The sequence below is a fragment of the Garra rufa genome, chromosome 21 (assembly GCF_049309525.1).
Source record: "Garra rufa chromosome 21, GarRuf1.0, whole genome shotgun sequence".
Classification (NCBI taxonomy): domain Eukaryota; kingdom Metazoa; phylum Chordata; class Actinopteri; order Cypriniformes; family Cyprinidae; genus Garra; species Garra rufa.
Genome location: NC_133381.1, coordinates 24,037,481 through 24,059,764, shown reverse-complemented (window position 1 = coordinate 24,059,764; position 22,284 = coordinate 24,037,481). Strand labels below are relative to the sequence as shown.

The following is a 22,284-nucleotide window of genomic DNA, read 5'->3' as shown; positions in this document are numbered from 1 at the left end:
GGTGCTCGTCCAGGGAATCTCTCAGAATCGGCCAGCACTTCCACTGAACTGAGCAGAACGATTACAGCGTGACGCTTTGCAGACATTACCTTGCAAATCGAGCACTGGGTGCAAGGGGCACTTGAGTGTTGGAATTCAGAACTGGATCTTATTCCGTATTTAAAAACACAAGCTGACTAATTATGATGTTAGGTTGCATTAATTGTTCACCTAAACATCTAATGTAAATAGGGATGCAACAGTATCAAAATCTCACAATACGATCTCAATATGAAGTCCACAATGCAATTTTTATTGCGATTTAAAAATAAAAAATAAAAATTAAGACTTGTGGGAAAAAAAAATGAAAATGTACATTTTAAAGTTACATTATTCTATCTAATGTACTTTGAGAGTTCAAGATTAAGAGCTCCAACCCATATTCTTAACTAAGAAGTTTTAAACTTAAAGGGGATTCAACCCTCTTTTTATTTGTGGTAAACTGTCTCAGTCTGAATTATTAGGTATATTAGGTTTATTACAATACTTTCCTAATTTCTACACTTGAAAAAGAGATTTTAAATGTGGACCGCAGTAATGTTTAATTATAACATTTAACATTGCTATGATTATTACATTTAAACCGTTAACTGACAGCAATTCATACTGCGTTTAAGCTTTTATTTTGACTGAAATGGCAGTAGAGCTTTTACTTTGATAAAAATCCAGCTTCAGTGAAAACAGGCTTACAAAAATGCATCTCACTACAAATCTAGTGAAATGCTGTATTCATCTGACACAAAATAAGGCATACTGGTGGCCGCTGTGTTCTCAAATGCACACTAAACTGACAGCACATGAAATAAACAAGTTTCCTTGGATTCACTGTGAACTGAGCCGTTCTGAGGCGAGGAAAACACAGGAGCACGAGCTGATCGCCTGTTCGAAGTACGCACTTCACTTTGATGCCCAAATTGCAACTTTAAAGACCTTTTATGTTTAGAATAAGAAGTTTAAATATAATTTAAAAACTACAGTTTTTGGCTGGAAGACATATCGTTGCAAATAGTCATGTGAACACGATAATATGGAGACAGTTTTGCTCATGCGATATCACAATATTAATAATACCGCTAACAGAATAGTTCAATCATAAGTGAAAATGGTTTTGTAATTTACTGACTAACTTTCTGTGAAATATAAAAGTAGATTTTGAAATGGCTCAGTGTTTTTTTTGTCCATACAATGGAAGAAAAAGGCACTCAGTGGAAACTGGAACCAGAAGTAGTGTTAACTTTCTTTCAGTAAATTCTTTTCTGTAGGTTGTGGGATTCAGTGGGAGTGTTGTAGTTCGGTCTCTGGTAACTGATTACATTTGAGTTGGTGCGTGGCGGCACCAACCATGTAAGCTCTGAATGAGCGAGACAGATTTTTCTTCTTCTGGGTTTGACTTTTTCACCTCTCCCTTCCTATTTCTCTGAAGCAGAGGTCTTTTCTTTTTCTTTTTTCTTTTTTCCCCCCCTGACAGGGAGCCGAGGCGCTGCCCAAAATAATGAATGTTTATTTATGAAATTCAGCTCTAATATTTACAGAAGACAGTCTCTGTGAAATTCTCTGAGCAGTTTTTACTTTAGACCTCTAGTCGGTTACAGGAGGGAAACTCCAATACATAAACAACAACAACAACAAATGAGTTCATTACCCTGAGACCAGTGAGTGCTCATTGACAACATTTGAGAGTCTGTCTTACATTTAGTACTTTGGATATTACATTTCCAGTTACTTCCTGCTGGGGATGGACACATATACATGCAGAACTTTACTTCTATATTCGTATTCACTTTTGTATAGCGTTTCCGTAATGATGTTTTGCAGTATCAAGTGTTTACTGTTTAATTCTTTATTTATGACATGAAAAATTTGAACTTCTTCAAGGAAATTCAGAATCTCTTGCGTGTTGTACCTGCATAAACAAGCTCCCATCACCTGATTTTTGACAAGCTGTTGCATCTCTTTAAACTCTGCAGCATATTTCTCTGGAAGAGCCATATTAATGCTGCGGGAAAATATTCTCCCCGGCACAACATGAAATGCAGTGCTGAGTTCACAGAATTCATGCATGGAGCAAACATTTCTGAAAGGAGTTTTACTTGCTGGCCGTCAGCAGTGAAGTATACTGAGTTCTGGTTTTGGAGGCAGAGGATTTTACACTTTAAAAAAAGGTGTGGACATTTGATAAGAAATGTACTCGCATTCCAAAGGCCCGCAGCATATCTCGAGCATACTGTTTTCTTTCCCCCCAAAAGAATCCCCTTTTTTCTCAGTTTGGAAGTTAAGCGCAGAATTGAATTGTCTGTTGAGATAAAGCCGTTTGCAGGTTGAATAAAGAGGCGAATGCATTAAGCAGGAATCTCGTGGCTGCAGTGGCTAGCTGTGCTTTATGATAGCTAAAGTGGAAAAACTTGTTCATCAGCAGACTTTCATCTCAAGCACCTCTCTCTTTTATTTTAATCTTAAAGAGCTTTGAGCACTCTCCATTCTTTTGTATAACATCTACTAAAGTACCAGCGGAATCACCGTTTCTTTAAACTCTCGCTTTTCGCTCCGCTTCGTCCTCGCTGCTTTATAAATTAAGTTTTTTTTTCAAGAGAAATGGTGAATTCAGACTTTTGAAACCAAGGCTGTTCTGAGGTTTATACACTTTTGTTCTGATATTTGAAAAGCTGATGTGCTTGACTGTAATAATACTGGTATATTTAAATATCACAGCCGTTATTCTCTTCTGACATAATGCAGGAAACCAAATGCTGGATGAAAACAAAATTGTTAAATAAACTTATTTTAGTTTTTAGTCTATCCTGTAGTATTACGGTTGAACCACTGGTGTCCCGTGGACTATTTTGTCGATGTTCTTGGTACCTTTCTGGACCTTGAACTTGGTAGGACCCTTGCTGTCTATGGAGGTTCATCAAAAATATCTTTATTTGTCTTTTACGAACGAAGGTCTTGCGGGTTTGGAACGACATGAGGGTGATTGATTAATGACAGAATTTTCATTTTTGTGTGAACTATCCCTTTAACTGATAACGAGTAAGTTGTGCAACTTTTCACTGCTGTCTTTGCTTCAGCCTTTTCTTGTTTACCTTTTGATTCTAATATGAGATCCGCACCTCTCTATTCCTTGGCTGCCTATGCCATGGATAGCATTTTATATATTTACATAAACCGTTTTATATAGTTATAGCTCATCTTTACTGTGGTAGTAATGTTGCTTGTATTAGCAAACATATAAGGACAGGATGGTTTCTTTGATGGATGGGTTGGCAGTGAAAGGACTGGAGAGAGAAAGAGAATAGTCTGTTCAGGAAGCCTCCGATTCAGGGTCTTGAGATGTTTAACCTTGTTTACCTGCTCAGTTTTGTGGAGGATTGTTTTGGTTTTAAAGTGTGGACGAAAGTTATCTTCCGTTCCTCCTCCTTTGCATTTTTATGACTATCACCCTGTGTTTCCCTCCATATATGCTACCAATCAAAAGTTTTTGAATAGTACGATTTTTAATGTTTTTTTTAAAGAAGTCTCTTTTGCTCACCGAGCCTGCATTCATTGGATCTAAAGTACAGCAAGAACAGTAAAATTTTTAAAATATTTTTACTATTTAAAATAGCAGTTTATTTGAATATATTTTAAAATGTAATTTATTCCTGTGATTTCAAAGCGTCTTTACTCCAGTCACATGATTCTTCAGAAATCATTGTAATGTTCTGATGTGCTACTCAAAAAACATTTAAAAGTTCAGAAGAACAGCATTTATCTGAAATAGAAGTCTTTTGTAACATTATAAATGTCTCTTATCATTATCCTGATCAATTTGAAGCATCGTTGATAAATGTTTAATTTCTATAATTTCTTTCCAAAAATAAATAAATAAACTATACTGACTCCAAGCCTTTTAATGGTGTAGTATATAATGTTACAAAATCTTTTAGATAAATTCTGATCTTTGGATCTTTCTATTCATCAACAAATCCTGAAAAAAAAAAAAAGTACTCAACTGTTTTAAATATTGTAATAATAATAATAAAGATGTTTCTTAAACAGCAAATCAGCATATTAGAATGATTTCTGAAGGATCATGTGACACTGAAGACTAGAATAATGATGCTGAAAAATGTAGCTTTGATTGCAGGAATAAATTACATTTTGAAATATATTTGAACAGAAAACGGTTATTTTAAAATATTTCAAAATGTTACTGTTTTGCTGTACTGTGGATAAAAAAAATGCAGGCTTGGTGAGAAGAGACTTCATTTAAAAAAAAAAAACATTAAAAATCTTACTGTTCAAAAACTTTTGACTGGTAGTGTACTAGAGTTGCTTCAGAGGTTTTTTTTTTTAATTAAAAAAATCTATCAACAATAAAAACTTTAGACATTTCTAGACAACTTGAGTTTAAAACTTTGTTTTTAATTTTAATTCATCATATAATCTTAAAAAAAAGCATCCTTTTTTCTAGGGCTGGGCGATTTGGCCTAAAATCAAAATCTCGATTAATTGAACATTTTAACCCGATTACGATTAATGAACGATTATTTTATTCATTAATAAAATTATATTTAAATAATATTAATTTTTTTTGCCCTCATAGTTCACTGACAAGTTTTGTACAGTAAATATGCTCACATATTACAAGTGAGAGATTTTTGAATGAAGGGTGCACACACTATCTACTAGTATGATCATTTATTGAACATTAGTGTTGAACAACTGAAATTAAAGCACACATTGCTTAAAACGAAAAGTCACATTTTTCTTAAATTAGTGAAAATAAATAACTTGCAATTAAATTATTTATAAAATAATAATAAATATTAAAAGTAGAAAATAAGCAGTATCTCTTATAAATAAAATTACTCTTGTATATTCTGTAAATAGGCCTACTTTTTACTGTATAAATACTGCTTAAGCTCTCCATCGACATGTCGGCGGAATAACGTAGCGTAATGGAGCTGGGTTACGTGACTCCACACGCAGTAGTGTTTTTAAAGGGAAAGTAATTGAAATAATTGACCTGGAAAAATTTGATCGATTATAGGTTCTGAATGTCGATTTCGATTACTTTTCGATTAATCGCCCAGCCCTACTTTTTCCCCCACAGTTTTAAGTGTTTTCAGCATTGATAAGCGGAAATGATTCTTGAGCACCAAATCAGCATATTAGGATGATTTCTGAAGGATCATGTGGCGCTGAAGACTGGATTAAAGGCTGTTGAATTATATTCTTAAAAATAAGTATGTAGAGCATTCTCACTGTTTAACTAATAAATGCAGCCTTGCTAACCATAAGAGATTTTATTCATTTTCAGTAGAGGTCGACCGATATTGGTTTTTACCGATACCGATAGCTAGGTTGGACCACACTGGCCGATACCGATTAATTAACCGATAGTTTTTGAAAATGGATATTGAAGGGCAACTAAAATAGTGCTCTACTACTTAAAAAAAATATATACTAAACCATACTTTGTAAATTAATAAAAAATATTAATATTAATTATAAATTGATCATTAAAGTTATTTCATAGTTCATTAATGTTAACAAAATGAACTTCAAAATTTAACAATATATCAGTAAATGTTTAAATTAACACACTCTAACAAGGAACAACACTTCTATTCTACAGCTTTCATCAATCTTAGTTGATGTTACAAATGGGCTCATTGTAAAGGGGTGGGAATCTTTACATTTTAACAATATGTAAAATTGCAGGTTCTATGCTTTTTGTTTATATTTGGAATCTCTGTATGTCAGTACTGCCATCTTAAAATTAAGATTCAATTTAATTACGATTTTCAATATCAACTAAATATAACCATGAGTCACATTCCAAGTTTTCAGTATTACTGCACATGGCACCATTTTCATAAATTTTATATAAAATTTATTTTGTGCAAAATTTACTTTATTTGTTTTTATTATATAAGCAGGCTACTTTTTAAAACAATTACTTATTTAAAATTAGTGTTCTTTAAGTGTCGGCAAGTTTACAGAAATAGTTATTATTTTTTTCTTTTTCGTTTGATTATTACTGATGAGATCAGACAGTGGCTGCTTTAACAGGCTGCATTCAAACGAATGCACAGATATATTTCGATGTATCAGATGTTTTGTCCTGCTCTGAAAACATACTGACTGTGTGTACATCAGTTTCGTATAAAAGTATTTGAAAATCCAAGTGCATTTAACCGCATCTGCAATCAAGCTTTTTAGGACGAACAAACACAAAGAGCAATTGAAAGTCTGTCAGTGCATCTAATACTACTGCATTACAAACGGCAAAAATGAAGGCACATGTAAAGTAAAAAACTGCGGTAGCTCACACTGTCAAACAATACACACTTAGCTCACTGTGCAAATTCTGTGCAATGAAGCCAGCCGCGTTTCTGCCGCGAACGCGTGCCATATGCGGGAAAAACACAAGCTCATTGAAGAGATGATTGCGATGCATCGGAGAATTTATTTTTCACCCACCCTTAATGAAACCGGACAAAAATGCAGCGCTGTGTTGCGCGGACAACTTGCAGGTATCACACACACAGGACGCGTTGTGTAGTTCAAGCAGAAAGCTAAAACAGTTTATTTAATCACCAAACGGGCAAATGTTTACTTCAAGAATGATCAAAAAAGCGGCAAAGGTTAGTTTAAACAGATCAAACGGAAAGAGAAAGTGCGATCTATATTGCAGCCATTTCAGAAACAATTTCTTTTCTGTTTTACATTTATGTTTAAATATTATTTGTTTGTGTTTTGTTTCAGTTTAATATGTTAATTACGAAAGAAGTTTTTTTGTAATTTGTAAATGTCATAAAGGACATGGTATGAATTGGACAAAAATATGCCGGGGGAATTGGAGAGGGTCAGACACAATTTTTGACCACTTCGTACGTTTTTATTTGTGGAAAATCCCTTCTTTAACGAATTTCGTTTTGTATAATTTTTATCTTAATTTTTAATAGATATTTTTGTTGATCAGTTATTAAAATCAAATAGGAACAGGAAAATGGCATTGTGAAATAAAGTGCGTAACAAGATGCAAACCCACCATGCTTCCACGGCCTGAAGAAAAGGCTAAAACATAAATTATAGCTCTATATGAAGCATACAGACTTAATTAGAGCTACAGAAATACAAATAGTTTGCTTAAATGCACAATACTCAATTTTCCAGCCCAGGGTCAAGTCTTTATGAACATGTGGGACAGATGTGTAATGTAAAACTATGGCGCGCTGTGACTGATTCTGTCGGCTGAATGAACAGTTTGCTTTCTCACGTCTTTAAATCTGCAACTTTGCTGGCTAAGAATATGAACAGCTGGATATAAATCAATACAAATATATGGTAACAATCCTGACATTAAACATTGGGCTTAACCTCTCATACTCTATGACAGCGGAGCGGAGCGTGAGCCGCTTCAGCAAAGAACGCAACCCGGAAAAACTATCGGCAAGGATTTTCGCCGATAACCGATAGTTCGGCCAATCAACTATCGGTGCCGATTAATCGGCAAAACCGATACATCGGTCGACCTCTTATTTTCAGTGCCATTACAAAAACAATCATGGATGCATTTCAACAGTGCTTTGTGAATTTTTGTGAATTGATACATCTGTAAATCTTACCCCCCCCACCTCTAATGTGTAGTAGGGTAGCCCAGATGTTGCGTTTTCATAACTACACCGTGACCAGTAGTTTATTTATGGATAGTGGAATGGGCAGCACATCATCAGATACCTATCAAACTGAACCCAGAGAGTGGTCACAACTTACACAACCATTTTTACCCCCCTCTGTCACAAAACCGACCTCAGTCCAGCAGCCTGACCCCTGAGCGATTGTGGGGCTCAGTGTCCTGCTTAATGGAGCAGGGTCTGTTGTCAACATTTCTCCACATTCCTGCCTCACCCCTTAGTAGAGTTTAAACTGCGACCTTTTGCTGGCAAACAAGGTACTTAACTATTAGGCTACCAGCGGCCTGGGCATTGAAATTAGGACTCACCTCAGAGTTTGTGCCTGCTAATGGCATGTGCTCGATATCGCTTGCTCACTCTCTCTCTCCCTGCTACTTTATGGTAATGTGGCATTTCGCTCTGCCTCTCTCGTTCAGCCAAAGGACAGAAACACTTTAGTTTCTATTTTTCATTGGCTCTTTTTTAAGTGCACGCTAAAAGAGTGCTTTTTAGGTGTGAGGGTTGAGTTTGTGTGTGTATATGTGTGACAAAGACGGCCAAAAATAAAACATTGCACAAAGGTAATTCACACAATGTACATTTGAAAGGTCACATGGTGAGGGATGTATACTGTGTGAGCCTGGGAGAAGACTTAAATGAATGCCGTTTTTGTTCATGACCCATTTCTGGTTGAGTCGAGGATATTTAAATTTTTTAATTCCTGCTTTTACTTGAAACTACTCTCTTGCAGTCCAAGAATATTAAACATGCAGACATGCAGCACTTTTACTCCAGAGAGCCAGAGAGAAATCCTTCCTGCTGTAGTGTGAGGAAAGGTGGAGGGAGAGACACGAGAGATGGAAAAAGAGAAGGGTGGAGGAATATGGGGTTGCACTCGGGGCCAAGAGAGAAGTTGGATTGAGTTCTGTAAATGTGGCTAATATACTTGAAGCAGTTGTGTCACCTCTTTTGGGATTCATTGCATGTGTGAGAGAAAATATGTTGTGTTAAAGTTTTCACCCTTACATGGCCCATGAGCTGCTGTTGTTCTGATCTGGGTGTTGCGTCACCCTTCAACCCCTCCCAGGATTCTGGCGCCCCATGAAATGCACACACACACACACACACACACACACACACACACACACACACACACAGTCAGTATCAGTGTTGAAGGCCTCCTCAAGTCAGTTCTCCATAGACACCTTCAGGGTGCTACACGTTATCAGAGAATGCTGCAAATCCATTGACTTCTGTACAGACTGCTGTGTAGGGAAAACATTCAAGGGTTTCTAAAAGTAATACTCTATGTGACCAAAAATGACTCTTAGATGGGCATCCAACAAGCAGGTTGGTCCAGTTGGAAAACCAAATCCAATTTGCTCTATTCCCACTTGATTTTAGAGTGACCTGAATCTTATGCTGATGATACACTGGGCAACTTTTTGAGCAATGTTGCCGGGCAACTATGGCAATTGGTGCCATCAATTGGCAGCCAGGTACGATACAGGGCCCACAACTGATCTAAATTATCCAGATAGAAATGTGTTACCAATTCTCAATGGGAAAGTGCCCAAGCAACATTGAGCAATTTTATCGGGTAACTTTTTTTACGCAAAGTTGCCCCGTGTATCATCAGCCTTACACTTCCCTAGTCGTCAAACGCTCTGTCAGAGTTTTCTCTTGTGTGTGTGTAAGCACTAGTGATGCTGTGATCCCACTTTTTTTCTTAATACTGCTCTGAGACCGCTGACAACTTGTGTCAGTGCTGAATTATGTCTAGTAACAGAACAGAGTGGAATAAATGCAGACCAGATACATTTCTTTGTGTTTTTAATAATTAATGTAGGGTCCTTTGATTTCTGTGTTGTGGAAAACACGGAATGCAGTCATAAAAATGGAATTTACTGTAAAACGTAGAATTTTTGGATGAATAAATCAAAACTAGGTCAGTGTACTTAACGCGTTTCTGTGAATATTGAGCTGCAGCAATACTATTTAAAGATGAATTCTGTGTGAATGAATGGTTCACTGTGTTTGCACTTTGCCTTCGCCGCTTCAATATGAGTACATGAACAGCATTTTACTGTTTCTTGTGAGGAAAGCTGTCGTCATATTATATACAAACAGAAACTTAAGTCTTAACAGCGACCCATCAAAAAAAGTTTGGTTTAACTTGAAGTAATTGTGACAGAACTATATTACTTGATTACTTAACGTAATGACGTAACGTAGTACTTCTACTATTAAAACTATTTTTTTAAGGAAAATTTACCAGAAAAATAAAAATACACAACACATTTTTTCTGGAAAAAATAAAATAATAATAATAATAATAATAATAATATTATTATTATTATTATTATTTTGTATATATATATATATATATATTTGAATAAAATCAATTATTTAGCTATGCTTTTGATTATTAAAATTTAATGTAGCCATTACAATTGATTTTCAAAAATGATTGGAAAACAGAATTTGGTAAAAATAAATTTAAATTTAAGGAAAAAATCTTAAACTTTTAATAAATTGCTGTTGAATTGTGTACATTTTATGTTTTCAATTAGTTAGACTTTATTTTTTTTTTTTTATTAATATTTCCTAATTTAATCATTAAAACAGAGTCTAGAAAAAATGTAAATGGAAAAAGCGGAATCCAGAAAAATTAAAACAAAAGGACATGAATTTGGGAAATAATAAAATGGATTTTATAGGGCCCTATATGTGTTTTTTTTTTTTTTTTTTCTCCCCATTGTTAACAATTCAATTTTTTTGAAAAATTAAAACACAAGCGTTCTAGCACTTTTCCAGGTATCATATCAGTCTCAAGTTATCACTCTTAATTTAGATGGTTCTTTTTGTCTAATGCACGTCTGTATTCCAAAACAGGTGTGTGTTTGCTGCGCCATCTGGTTGTTTCAAACCCTAACTATCCGCTCATTTAGCTCACTAGGTTTTTAAAGCACATCCGCAATGTGTGAGGGAGGCCATGATCATGAGGGTTAGCTCAGTGTGTGTGTGTGTGTGTGTAAGCGTGACAGGAATGGACATCCTGAGCTTAATCATGTTTTGGCAGCAGCAGTTTAACCTCATCTGGAGCTGCCATCTATGAAAGAGTCTCTGTTTCAAAGATCTCACTGTGTGCATGCGAATTCCTGCTACTGTGAAATGTCAAAATATGTTTTTTTTTTTTTTTTTTTTTACTGATAATATTTGGCAACTGGAATGAAGGGAATGTCACATTTCATGCCTTTTTTTGTCTGTTTTTCTTTTCTATCTGGCTCAGCTGGTTCTGATCTGTTTGTCTTTTTTTGTCCACCTGCAGAGATAACCAGAGTGAGGAAAGACATGTATAACGACACAGTGAACGGTCTGGTGGACAAACACCCCCTGGAGTTACCAGAGCCAGTGGGACCCATCATACATCTCCAGGAGAAACTCTTCGTACCGGTCAAAGAGTACCCAGATGTAAGTAGGAATCAAGCACAGCGATTGACTGCTACTATAGTGACAGATGGCTGACAGTTATAGTGTCTGATGAAATCTAGAGGTGAGAATGTTTACTCCTAGTTCTCTAGCAAGGGGAAACATGTCGTTTGGGAGTAAATGAGGACTCCCCGTCATAAGCTAGTTCAGCAGTAGTAGTTTTTATCAGTCCCCTGCAGGGAGCTGGGAATGGTGCCGGAATGCCACAGGCCATGTTCCTAGTAGTAGAGTGGGATCTTTTTTGGAGTGTGTTCTACGTTGAAGAAAACGGGTTTCCACTAGCGCACAAATGATGTAGCTTGACGTTTAGATCATCGTGTTTGACGTTTCTCTCATATTCACAGACAGAAATGCGCACACTGGTGGCCCATGTCACACAGGGAGCAATTCTGCTGCCTAATTCTTCTGCTAGCTAGGTGGACAAGGGAAAGGGGAAGAGAGAGAAAAAGGGGGTCAGCAGAGCATGAAATGCGTTTTCCCTCTGACGGCCCTGATAAAGGCCACCCTATCTGTCCCAGCGGACCACCACACACACACACACACACACACACACACACACACACACACACACACACACACACACACACACACACACACACACACACACACACACACACACACACACACACACACACCGTAACCCCAGGTTTCTCTGAGTCTGAAGCAGAGTTAATTATGATGGAGGCTACTGCTCTGCTTATCTTTATTTTGTGCAGAATGTTTCTTTTTTTAAATTGGCCTTTACTTTAAGCATTTCCTGTAATGATTGCTGCTTTGCTTGAGAAATATATTCACCTCGGTGTGACCCGGAAAGCTGTATGTTAAAGGGATAGTTCACCCAAAAAATGAAAATTTGCCCATTATTTAGTCACCCTGTTCCAAGCTTTAGAATGGCATAGGCGTGTGTTTCTCTACATCAGTCCAAAACGAGTCCTATAAAGTGCATCCATCCATAATAAAAAGTGCCTCACGCGGCTCCAAGGGATTAATAAAGGCCTTCTATTGTCAAATGGTTCTACACGAAAGCAACTCCTGGCGGATTCCGTCGGTGTTGCACATGCGCTGCTCAGACGTGACAAACGCGGACGTGCTGTGGAGAAAGGTAAACAAACCATCAGCCACAGATTTGAAGTTCAAAGCGAGGATTTGTAAAGAAAAATGTCAGAGGATTTTGATATAAACCACTAGGAGACTGCTTTTTCTTTACTAAAGTAAGGAAACTTTGCTTCCTTTGCTCCTGTAAACAAACGTTGGTTTTTACGAGACTCACCGTTGCATGCGCAACGTCCTACGTCATCCGCCCAGAGCTGCTTCCATATATAACTGTTAGCGCAAGCTAGAATAAAGTGATTATTACATTTTAGATATGGATATTATTTTTTATATGGATACACCTTATTGGACTTGTTTTGGACTGAAGACAAACATTCACTTATTGCCATGAACGAGCTTGAAAATGCCTGGATAATTTTTAATATAACTCAGATTGCATTCGTCTGAAAGAAGGAAGTCATATACACATAAGATGCCTGGAGGGTGAGTAAATAATGGGCTAATTTTCATTTTTGGGTGAACTAACCCTACAAACCCTTAAAGGAACACTCCACTTCTTTTGGAAATAGGCTCATTCTCCAACTCCCCCCGAGTTAATAAGTTGATTTTTACCGTTTTGAAATCCATTCAGCTGTTCTCCTGTTCTGGCGATATCACTTTTAGCATAGCTTAGCATAGATCATTGAATCCTATTAGACCAATAGCATCACGTTCAAAAATGACCAACGAGTTTCCATATTTGTTGTATTTAAAACTTGACTCTTCTGTAGTTATATCGTGTACTAAGACCGGTGGAAATGCAAAGCTGCGAGTTTCTAGGCTTTCTAGAGTTTCTAGGGGGGGGGGGGGGATTGGAGAATGAGCCTATTTCCAAAAAAAGTGGAGTGTTCCTTTAAGTTAATTTTATTATGGATAAGGGGGTGTTAGAAATTTTGTAAATATGAGTGGGCGGAAACTATTATGCCCACCAAGACATTTATAAAAAAAAAAAAAAATACAGTAAAAACTAAAATTCTGCTCTCGTATTGTCTAAGTTAATGTATATAAATGTTTAAGAGTGTGTTCATATGACTGTCTCAGAATAGCAGAAGCAGCTATTGGAAAAAATGGCTGACCGGTATAGAATGCACACCACGGCTCTATCATGCCATGGAAAATATAGTGTGACTGTTTGTGTGTTCGAGCAAACGCAAGTAGGAGGACACATGCACACACACACACACACACACACACACACACGCGCGCCAGTGTGCATAGAATCCCCAGCTGACCCCCTCAAATCTGTTTCTCTCTCACTGTGTTCCCTGCAAGTCTCGCCTCATTATTCTTCCCCCTGGTGGTTAGTATGAGTCACTGTTTCACAACACACACACACACACACACACACACACACACACACACACACACACGTTTCCACCCTAATGTTCTAAACACGCAGGGAAAGGAAGAATAATTGCAGCCGTTACTGAGCAGGGAAACGCTAGCATTTACTTCAGTCACGGTCGTTCTGATTTGCTCTTTTAAGGCAGAAGACTTGGCTCGGTCATCCAATCACCAGCTTGATTGAGAATAAACTATTCATGACTGGTGATTCGCAGGTGTTGATTTTTAAATAATGCTTTCTCGGCTGGCTTTCAGTCGGATGGAAGATATTTTATTGGTGTTTTATAACAAACTCGCTGTATATTAAACACACTGCGGTTTGACACCTGATCTAGTTACAGTTCAGGAATAAAGGGAGCTTGCTTTACATTGAGCTTGATTCACAATTCTAGCACTTATACTGAAAAAGGTTATTTTAAAGTGAAGTGTAATGGTGAAGAAAGATCTTGTTTAAAATGTCAAGCGAGATGGTAAAAGCATGCAGGATGCGCATGTACGCTCAGCCACCAAGGTCAGAACCTCTCGTTCCAGACTAAACGTTCGATCACGCGCTATTTCTTTGAGAATAAACGGAAAACAGACACTGCTTTTAAAATAAACCGACCCAGTTCTGGTATTTTTTGTGATGTCCTTTTTGGTATTTGTACATTTTGTATATTTTCAAAAATGTAAACAAAATAATTTTTTTTTAAATTAACATAAGAAAGGACATGGGAATAGAAAGGACATATTAATAAAAATAAAGAGTATAAACAAGAAACAAACTATAAATAGGGTTAACACTTTAGAATAAGGTTCATTTATTGCATTAACTAGGACTGCAAAACGATTAATTGCGATTTAATCACATTTAAAATAGTTTGTTTACATACTGTATGTGTACTGTTTATTTATTTTGTGTTTATATAAATACACACACGCGTAAATAATAAGGAAAATATGTTAGATTTATATATGTAGTTGTATATTTATTTATCTTTTAGGTGATGTATAAATCTCAATTTCCAAAATATACCCTTATGACTGGTTTTGTGGTCCAGGGTCTCACACAAATTATACACATCTGATTTAATAATAATAATAATAATAATAATAATAATAATAATAATAATAAAATACTATACATAACATAACTATATAATAACTTACAGTGAGATACATTTATTACAGTATTTCTTCATTTTAGTTAACTTTAATAAAAAGACAACTGTTTATTGTTAGTTCATGTTAGCTCAGGTCCATTAATTAATATTAAGGGATAAAACTTCAATGTAGTAATGTTGCAAATAAAATAAACTGTTAATAAGAAATGCATTGAAAATAATGTTCATTATTAGATCATATAAACTAATGTAGTTAACTAATGTTAAAAAAGAAACCTTGTTATAGAGATAATATAACAATTTATATCAGGAGCACAATATAGAAAATAGAAATATTCTAGGGCTGCAAAACAATCTCAATTAATCACATTCAGAATAAAAAGTTAGTTTACATACTATGTGTGTGTACGCTGTATATCTATGTATATATAAATACGCGCACATGTATATATTTAAATACATTTATATAAATCCAAAAAAAATCCTTAAAAAAAAATTCATATGTATGTGTGTGTATATTAGGGATGGCTCGATACCACAATTTTGATTTCGGTACGATACTAGGATCTAATACCTTGGTATCGATACTAAATCGATACCATAGGTAAAAAAAAGGAAACAGGCAAATATAGGTGAATTGAAAACCGTTTTATTAAACACCAGTGCTTGAAACTCTATGAACAACTGTGCAAAGAAATTGTTACAAAAAATAATAAAAACTACAATTTTGATTTTAGAAGAAACAAGACTGAAGAGATCTAATTAAAATAAAGTAATCTCTTAATATATTGAATGCAACCAGAATGTAACAACAACAACAACAAAAAGCCCTACAGAGTAGAGGATACAGGTTGGATTGTGATTTTGGGACTGAATAAAATGGGTTCACATCTACATATCTTTGCAGTCTTTACTTTTTTGCTAGCTCCTTTGATAGCTGCTGATTTTTGGACAGGAGAACTAATGTGTCGCAGCGCTTGCAGACTGGTGCATTGAGGTCTGTGGGTTCACCCATTTCATAACTTTTGTAGGCAAAGTAATGCCATATTTCACTTCTACCACTCTCGTTATTTATTAATTTCGGACGTGTAGAGTGCGTTTCATCTGTGTGATCCATCGCCATTTGTCTGTTATCACGCTTGCCGGTTTTACGCCAGTTTGCGCAACACTGCAGCATAGTGGTGAAAATCGGAACAGCGGATGAAATACCGAACTGAGCAAACTTTTGATATTGTACCGTTAGGAAAAATAATAAATACCAGTATTTTCACAGTACTGGTATACCGCACACCCCTTATGTATATGTATGTGTGTGTGTGTGTGTGTATATATATGTATATACATATATATATATATATATATATATATATATATATATATATATATATATATATATATTAGGGATGTCAAAATTAACGCGTTAATGCAAATTCATTTTAACGGCACTAATTTTATTAACGCGCGATTAACGCAGCGCGCATTTCTGTTTGACCCACTACCTAGCCCATAGTTAAAGAAATGGATGCAGTGCTGCCAACCTAGCGAAAAGTGTCTAGCAACAATACATAAACACATAATTGGACAAACCCAATATAGTTTCTGAGGCTCTTCGGTTTTGCTGAACGTGCGTGAGGTCTCCCAATGAATGCGCGCGCACCTCCCTCTCTTCATATCTGCGTCTGCTCTGTTCAGCGAGCGGCAGTGGAGCAGCGCTTTCGGTTAAAACAGATGTTATGTTCATTCCAGTGCTTGAAGTGGGCCGGTACGCAGGTACTTCTGTATTTTATCCTTTTGCGTACACCGGTACTTCTGCCATATTTAATGAATGCAAGCGGAGTCGGGCTACGTTAGGATTGTTGCTGTGGTGTTGATGCGTAAAGCCACATACGAGTATGCACGCGAAAACGGCGTATTAAATGCACGTCAAACACATGCATAATTGCATATCATATGTACGCCAAAGTTAATTTCAGCTTGTTAATAGCACGCCAAATAGAAACAGAAAGTCGCCAGGCTCTCCAATCAGTACATTATAACCAAAACAATACATTAAAACATAAAAGAAGCAGGTTTTTGGGATCACATAACTTTAAATGGCTAAACTCCTAAAAAGTCAAAGGATCCTGAAGGCATTCAAACAGGAAGTTAAAAACAACGATAATAATGCAGGGAATAGTGACTTATGTCCAGATGCCGGTAAATGATTCTTTTCAGTGATTGAATCATGATCATAATTCAGGATTTTTTTTCAGTTATTATTTCATATTACTTTGGTTGTCTGATAACAGAAATATTACATCAAAACAATGGAAACAGTTTTGTTGAGAACTTGGCTGCATCAAATGACAGTATGTGGGCACCGAGAGGCAAACAAATGTAATAATAAATGTAGATTTTGCATGTTCAGAAGAAGTGAGCTGCCCTGTCCTGCAAATAATGTAAACAGGCTTGTGTAAGTAAATTGCTCAGTGCAAAGAACGAGAAGTAATGGGAACCTGGTGTTTCTATGTTCTTTTTTTCATGTGTCTAATAGACATGAACAAGTTATTTGAAAAACATCTATGACATTTGAAACAAGTTAGTCTAGTCAAGTATGGTTTCACTGATAATAAACACATATTTGCTTAAAGCAACCATATTTGTCCATGCCAATGTTGATTAGAGTATTAAAAACTTTAAAAAGTGTTAATTTAAGGTACATTTAGAACAGATAAAAATGTGCGATTAATCGCGAGTTAACTCAAGACAACCATGCGATTAATCGCGATTAAAAATTTTAATCGATTGACAGCCCTAATATATATATATATATATATATATATATATATATATATATATATATATATATATATATACACACACATACACACATACACACATACACACACACACACACACACACACACACACACACGCGTGATAGATCGTTCTGTCAGAGCCGTTTAGTTTTCTAAACGGCTCTGGCTTCTGTGTAGTCGCCTGTTTGTAATCAAACTCATAGCAAAAGATTCATGAGAGTTTCGTTTTTGTTCTGGATTCAGTACTCTGCTGCCACACTGGAGCGCACTTGCCACCAACTGGACAGGAGTGGGAATTACAGCTACAAATTACAATAGATCATCCTCAATGTAATCTGTCAAAGTGACAGACGGCCTTCAGATTTTTATCATTGACGGACAATTTTCGGTTAACGTGACCTCTGATGTATATATATGTACGTGTGTGTGTGTGTGTGTGTGTGTGTGTGTGTGTATATTTATATATACAAGATAAATATACACAGTACACACACGTATTGTATGTAAACAAATTTTTATTTTGAACGTGATTTAATCGTGATGAATCATTTTGCAGCACTAATATATACTATAAATATTTTGAGCCTGAATCTAACACACATTCATAGGTAATTATGTCTTGGTTCCTTCAGTACAGAGCGTCCATTTCATAAAAATAGCTTGTCCCCACGAACGTGACCTGTCAGTTTACTAATGTTTGTATGTGTGAGCTTGTGAACACTTGTGCAGCCAATCAAAAGAAACTAACCTTAGATCAAACATCGGGGTCGACCCACAACCTTCAAAACATCTTTCAGTGCACTTCAGTAGCTGCCCTGTTTATAAACCTCTGTCTGTATACAGTAACAGTCTTTCTCTCCTGAGCTTTTCAGATGGAATAGACTGACTGGTACGTCTGGAAGGAAAAAAAAAAAAAGATGGCTGACAGACCAGGTCTATCTGGAAGTGACAGTTTTCCTCCCCCTCTCTCTTGCTCTATCTTTGTCTTTCCTCTAGTGCTGCCAGTGAGTTTCAGCGAGACGTTTAGCTCCCTCTCTCCTTGGACAAAATCCTATTATATCACCTGTCGACTACGAACTGCTTTCTGCTGTAACGTTGTGGCGTGTGTGTGTGTGTGTGGGTTGCAGGCCACACACTGTTATGAAGATGCATGTCTGTGGTTTAGTGTCTGTGGCCACAGGGCTGTATAAATAATTCCGATTCATTTAGCTGGTTACATATTGTAATTTCGTTCATATGAAACACCTGTACGAATAGACGCAGACTCGTCTGCATCAGGACATATTGCTTGCAATGTGATCCAGCTGTTTCTTTCCAGGTAAATTCTTTCTCTTGTAGGCCCATAACAGTGTTATTCAGCTGCAGCTGAATTTGCAGCTGAAACTTCTGACGTTTTCTCAGACATTCAGGAAGTGGGCACCTCTGGATTTTGACTCACTTAACGCCAGAGACGCGACTACTTGGTTGCAGTCAGACCACCGAAGCAACAAGCTATTAATAGTCATCCTCGAGCTGAGGACGGATGGGTCTCCTGTCTAATGCTGAAGGTTTTTTCATCATGATTTTCTTCCCTGTCTGATGGGAGAGCAGGGTGGTGGCCCCGTTGGGGATGGAAAGCGTTTTTTTTATGTGAGGCAATATTGAGGTTTGGTAGCTTGGAGATCAGTCTAAAGCCCCCAGTTTTAATTTGCAGGTTATTACTGGGGCTTTTGAAGCCAAAGGACTCCAATCGAGCCTCGCAAATGACATCGAGCCATTTCTGAAAAGCTCCCTGATTCATGCACACACGGACCCCTCGTCGCCACTTGCGCTTTTCTGTAGATGCGCGCACTTTCATTTCCCTGACGTTCGTTCTTAATTGTTATTTGTACATGTAGATGTTTCATATTTTCTGCATGCTCTCTGAAGTGTAGTTTAAAAATTGTAGTACAGCTACTTGTTCGAAACATTTTTAACATCAGTTATCCTGCAGAACGTTCTTCACTTGTGCTTCTAACTTAAATGTAGGACCTTCTAATAAATCAAAAAATCTGATAAAATTTTCGTTCCCATTATGAGGTGATATTTGACTGCTTAAAGTGATTTACAGTGATTTTTTTGTAATGACACTTTATTAAGTATGTCATCTCTTGTCAGATTAAAAAAATATATTTTTTTTGCGCTTTCTAAAATTTCTAATGAAAACAACAGAATAAGAACAAACTGAATGAAAAGTTACTAATCAAATAAAATCAGTATTAACAAATTAATTTGTTATACAGAGGTGGCACAGAAGAACACAAAAGTGGCTTAAAAGTGTATTTTCATGTTTAATGAGGCTCAGAGGTGGCATGAGTGCAGTCAAATTCATAAATTAATGTTTTAAATCTAACATTTTGAATATAGAAATATTTAATGATTTAAATAACTGAAAAGATACTTTAAAATGAAACTAAAACTGCCAGTAGGTGGCAGCAAGTCACTGATTTAATGACTGAATCCTATCACTCATTTGATTCGAACGGCTGATTCATTCAGGAATAATGCAGGTGACTGTCTTTATGAATGAGAAATTGAGTCATTACATACTAGATTTTTTTTTAAATGCACGTTCATTCACAAACAAAACACTGCTGTGTTTGAATGGAGATGCGCAGCAGCTCAATTGTGACTTGTTTCAGACTATTTTTGACAACGAAATTGAGCAAAATCAGGCAATAGTGTTATAGTCAGATGATGCAGGTCACTTTATATCACCTTTATTTAACTGTTGTATTAAATCAATATCTCATTTACAAACTCCCTTAAAAATCATTAAAAGCTATCACTCGTCTTAGTTCACCACAATCTCACAAAGTTCCATTATAATGAAGGAAGCTTACTACAAAATAATATAATAATATCAAGGAATACACTGCACAATGAATCTCTCATTTACACTCTCTATACACTTTGTTTATGAAAGGATTCATGAGATATGTCCGTGATACATTACTTGACGTTGCAAAAACACATAGAAACCTTTGAAGCTCCCCTTAGCGCAAACACAATATGCTGATCGGGTCAGTCGCACATGGTGCTCCTAGATGCGACTGAAATGATCGCACTCTAGAGCCCTGGTTCTGGAATTGTTGGAAAAGCACCATGATGTTGCAATTTAGGCCTCAAAGGCTGTTTCTCAAACCTAATCGTAGAGATGTAATAAATCATTAGTATTCAGCCTACCAACATGTTGGCATCTGTAGTACCAAGATGGTGGATTTGACCATCATGGTTGTGTTGCCCGTGATGCCCAAAAGCATTGTCTATGTAGGCAGCTTGCTAGGTTTTGAAACTAAGCCACTGTGTGTGTGGCTGATGAATTTCAGAGACTGTAATTGGGGGCCTCCGCAGACAGTCTTGGCAGGTGGACTAGAAGCCAACAACATCTTCAGGGATGCATATGAAATTGTGTGTGTGTCCAGTGCAGTGGGCTGACTCAGAGAGAGAGAGAGAGGGAGAGATTACATCCTCGCTGCCTCCTCTGCCCTGTTCAGCATGCTCGTGTTAATTCAGACACAAATTACATTTGGCTCTGAGAGAAAGAGGGCAGGACAGACAGTCAAAGCAAAGCGGCGCAGGTTTCATCCACTGACTCTTCTTGAATCAAACTCCGTATCTATAAGTAAAGGTGCTTTCTGTTAACAGTAACTGAACCAGTCACCTCAGTATCTTGTTGTGTATATAAATTGTTTAGCATTAAAAAAATCGTTTGTGCTTTTGTGCTCTTGATATTCAGTATTGCGGTACTGCTAATATTGCTGACTCTCGAGTGATAAATCGCTTATGCTTTTCCTCATTTGTAAGTCGCTTTGGATAAAAGCGTCTGTTAAATGATTAAATGTAAATGGAACTGTAGCTTTTAGTAACACTAGTCATCTGTTAAACCACCTGTTTACCGCACCACCACTGCGCTCATGTGGCTTTTGTTTGCTTATATTTTGTTATTGTGTGTCAGGACTAAATGCTGGGAGCTTACAAAGATTGATTTTGCTCCTGGTGTTTAGAGAGGATTAAACAAGAGAGAAAGAGAGGTAACTAGATGAAAAAAGATGATTTATATTAGGGATAACAGGCTGCCTCTAACACACACACTCTCTCTCTCACTCTCTCTCTCTCTGTCTCCCTCTCTCTCTCATCCATCCATCTCTCATTCTCTTTAGAGAGAGTAATTACTTTGCTCTCAAAGGACTTGTGTCATAATGTTTCAGATTGGATTTTCTGCCCTCCAAATTATTGCACATACACACACACACATAGAGAAAGAGAGTGAGGGATATAGAAGAGTGCAGAATAAAAGTTTAATTTGGACCGGCTATAAGGTTTAGACTGTTGGAATGCTATTTTGCGACTTTTGTGTGTTATTCAGTTTGGATGATTTCATTTGGAATTGTCTTGAGAGTGATTTGTATGTGCATTTGTTTGTTGGCCTCGGCAGAAATCTCTGCGAAAACCCTTGACACTTTAACAATATGATCAAGCAATCCCATGTGCTGATATTGTTCTGTGTTTGGCAGAAATGGTATTGGACTACAAATAATTTGGAATGAAATAAATAGTGTTTTTGTTACTTATATATGAAGAGCAAGTCAATGGTTTAAGCAGTAATTTAAGCTTTAAAAATGCTAAAGGCTAGAATTTTGCCTTGAATTTCAACGTGAATAAGTCTACGCTAGTTGCCAAAAGTCAGAGCCAGTTTGCAAGTGGACGTTCAGAGTGGACAGATTTCATAGA

The 22,284-nt window shown here is 36.6% G+C and overlaps 1 protein-coding gene across 4 annotated transcripts in view; it reads left to right on the top strand.

Moving 5' to 3' along the window:
- Window positions 1-22,284, top strand: part of qkia (QKI, KH domain containing, RNA binding a) — a 94,668-nt gene that overhangs the window by 16,533 nt on the left and 55,851 nt on the right. For all 4 annotated transcript variants that reach the window (XM_073827400.1, XM_073827398.1, XM_073827399.1 and 1 more), the window contains exon 2: window positions 11,035-11,177. In XM_073827400.1, coding sequence (XP_073683501.1) covers window positions 11,035-11,177 — 143 coding nt within the window. The remainder of the gene's footprint in view (window positions 1-11,034; window positions 11,178-22,284) is intronic.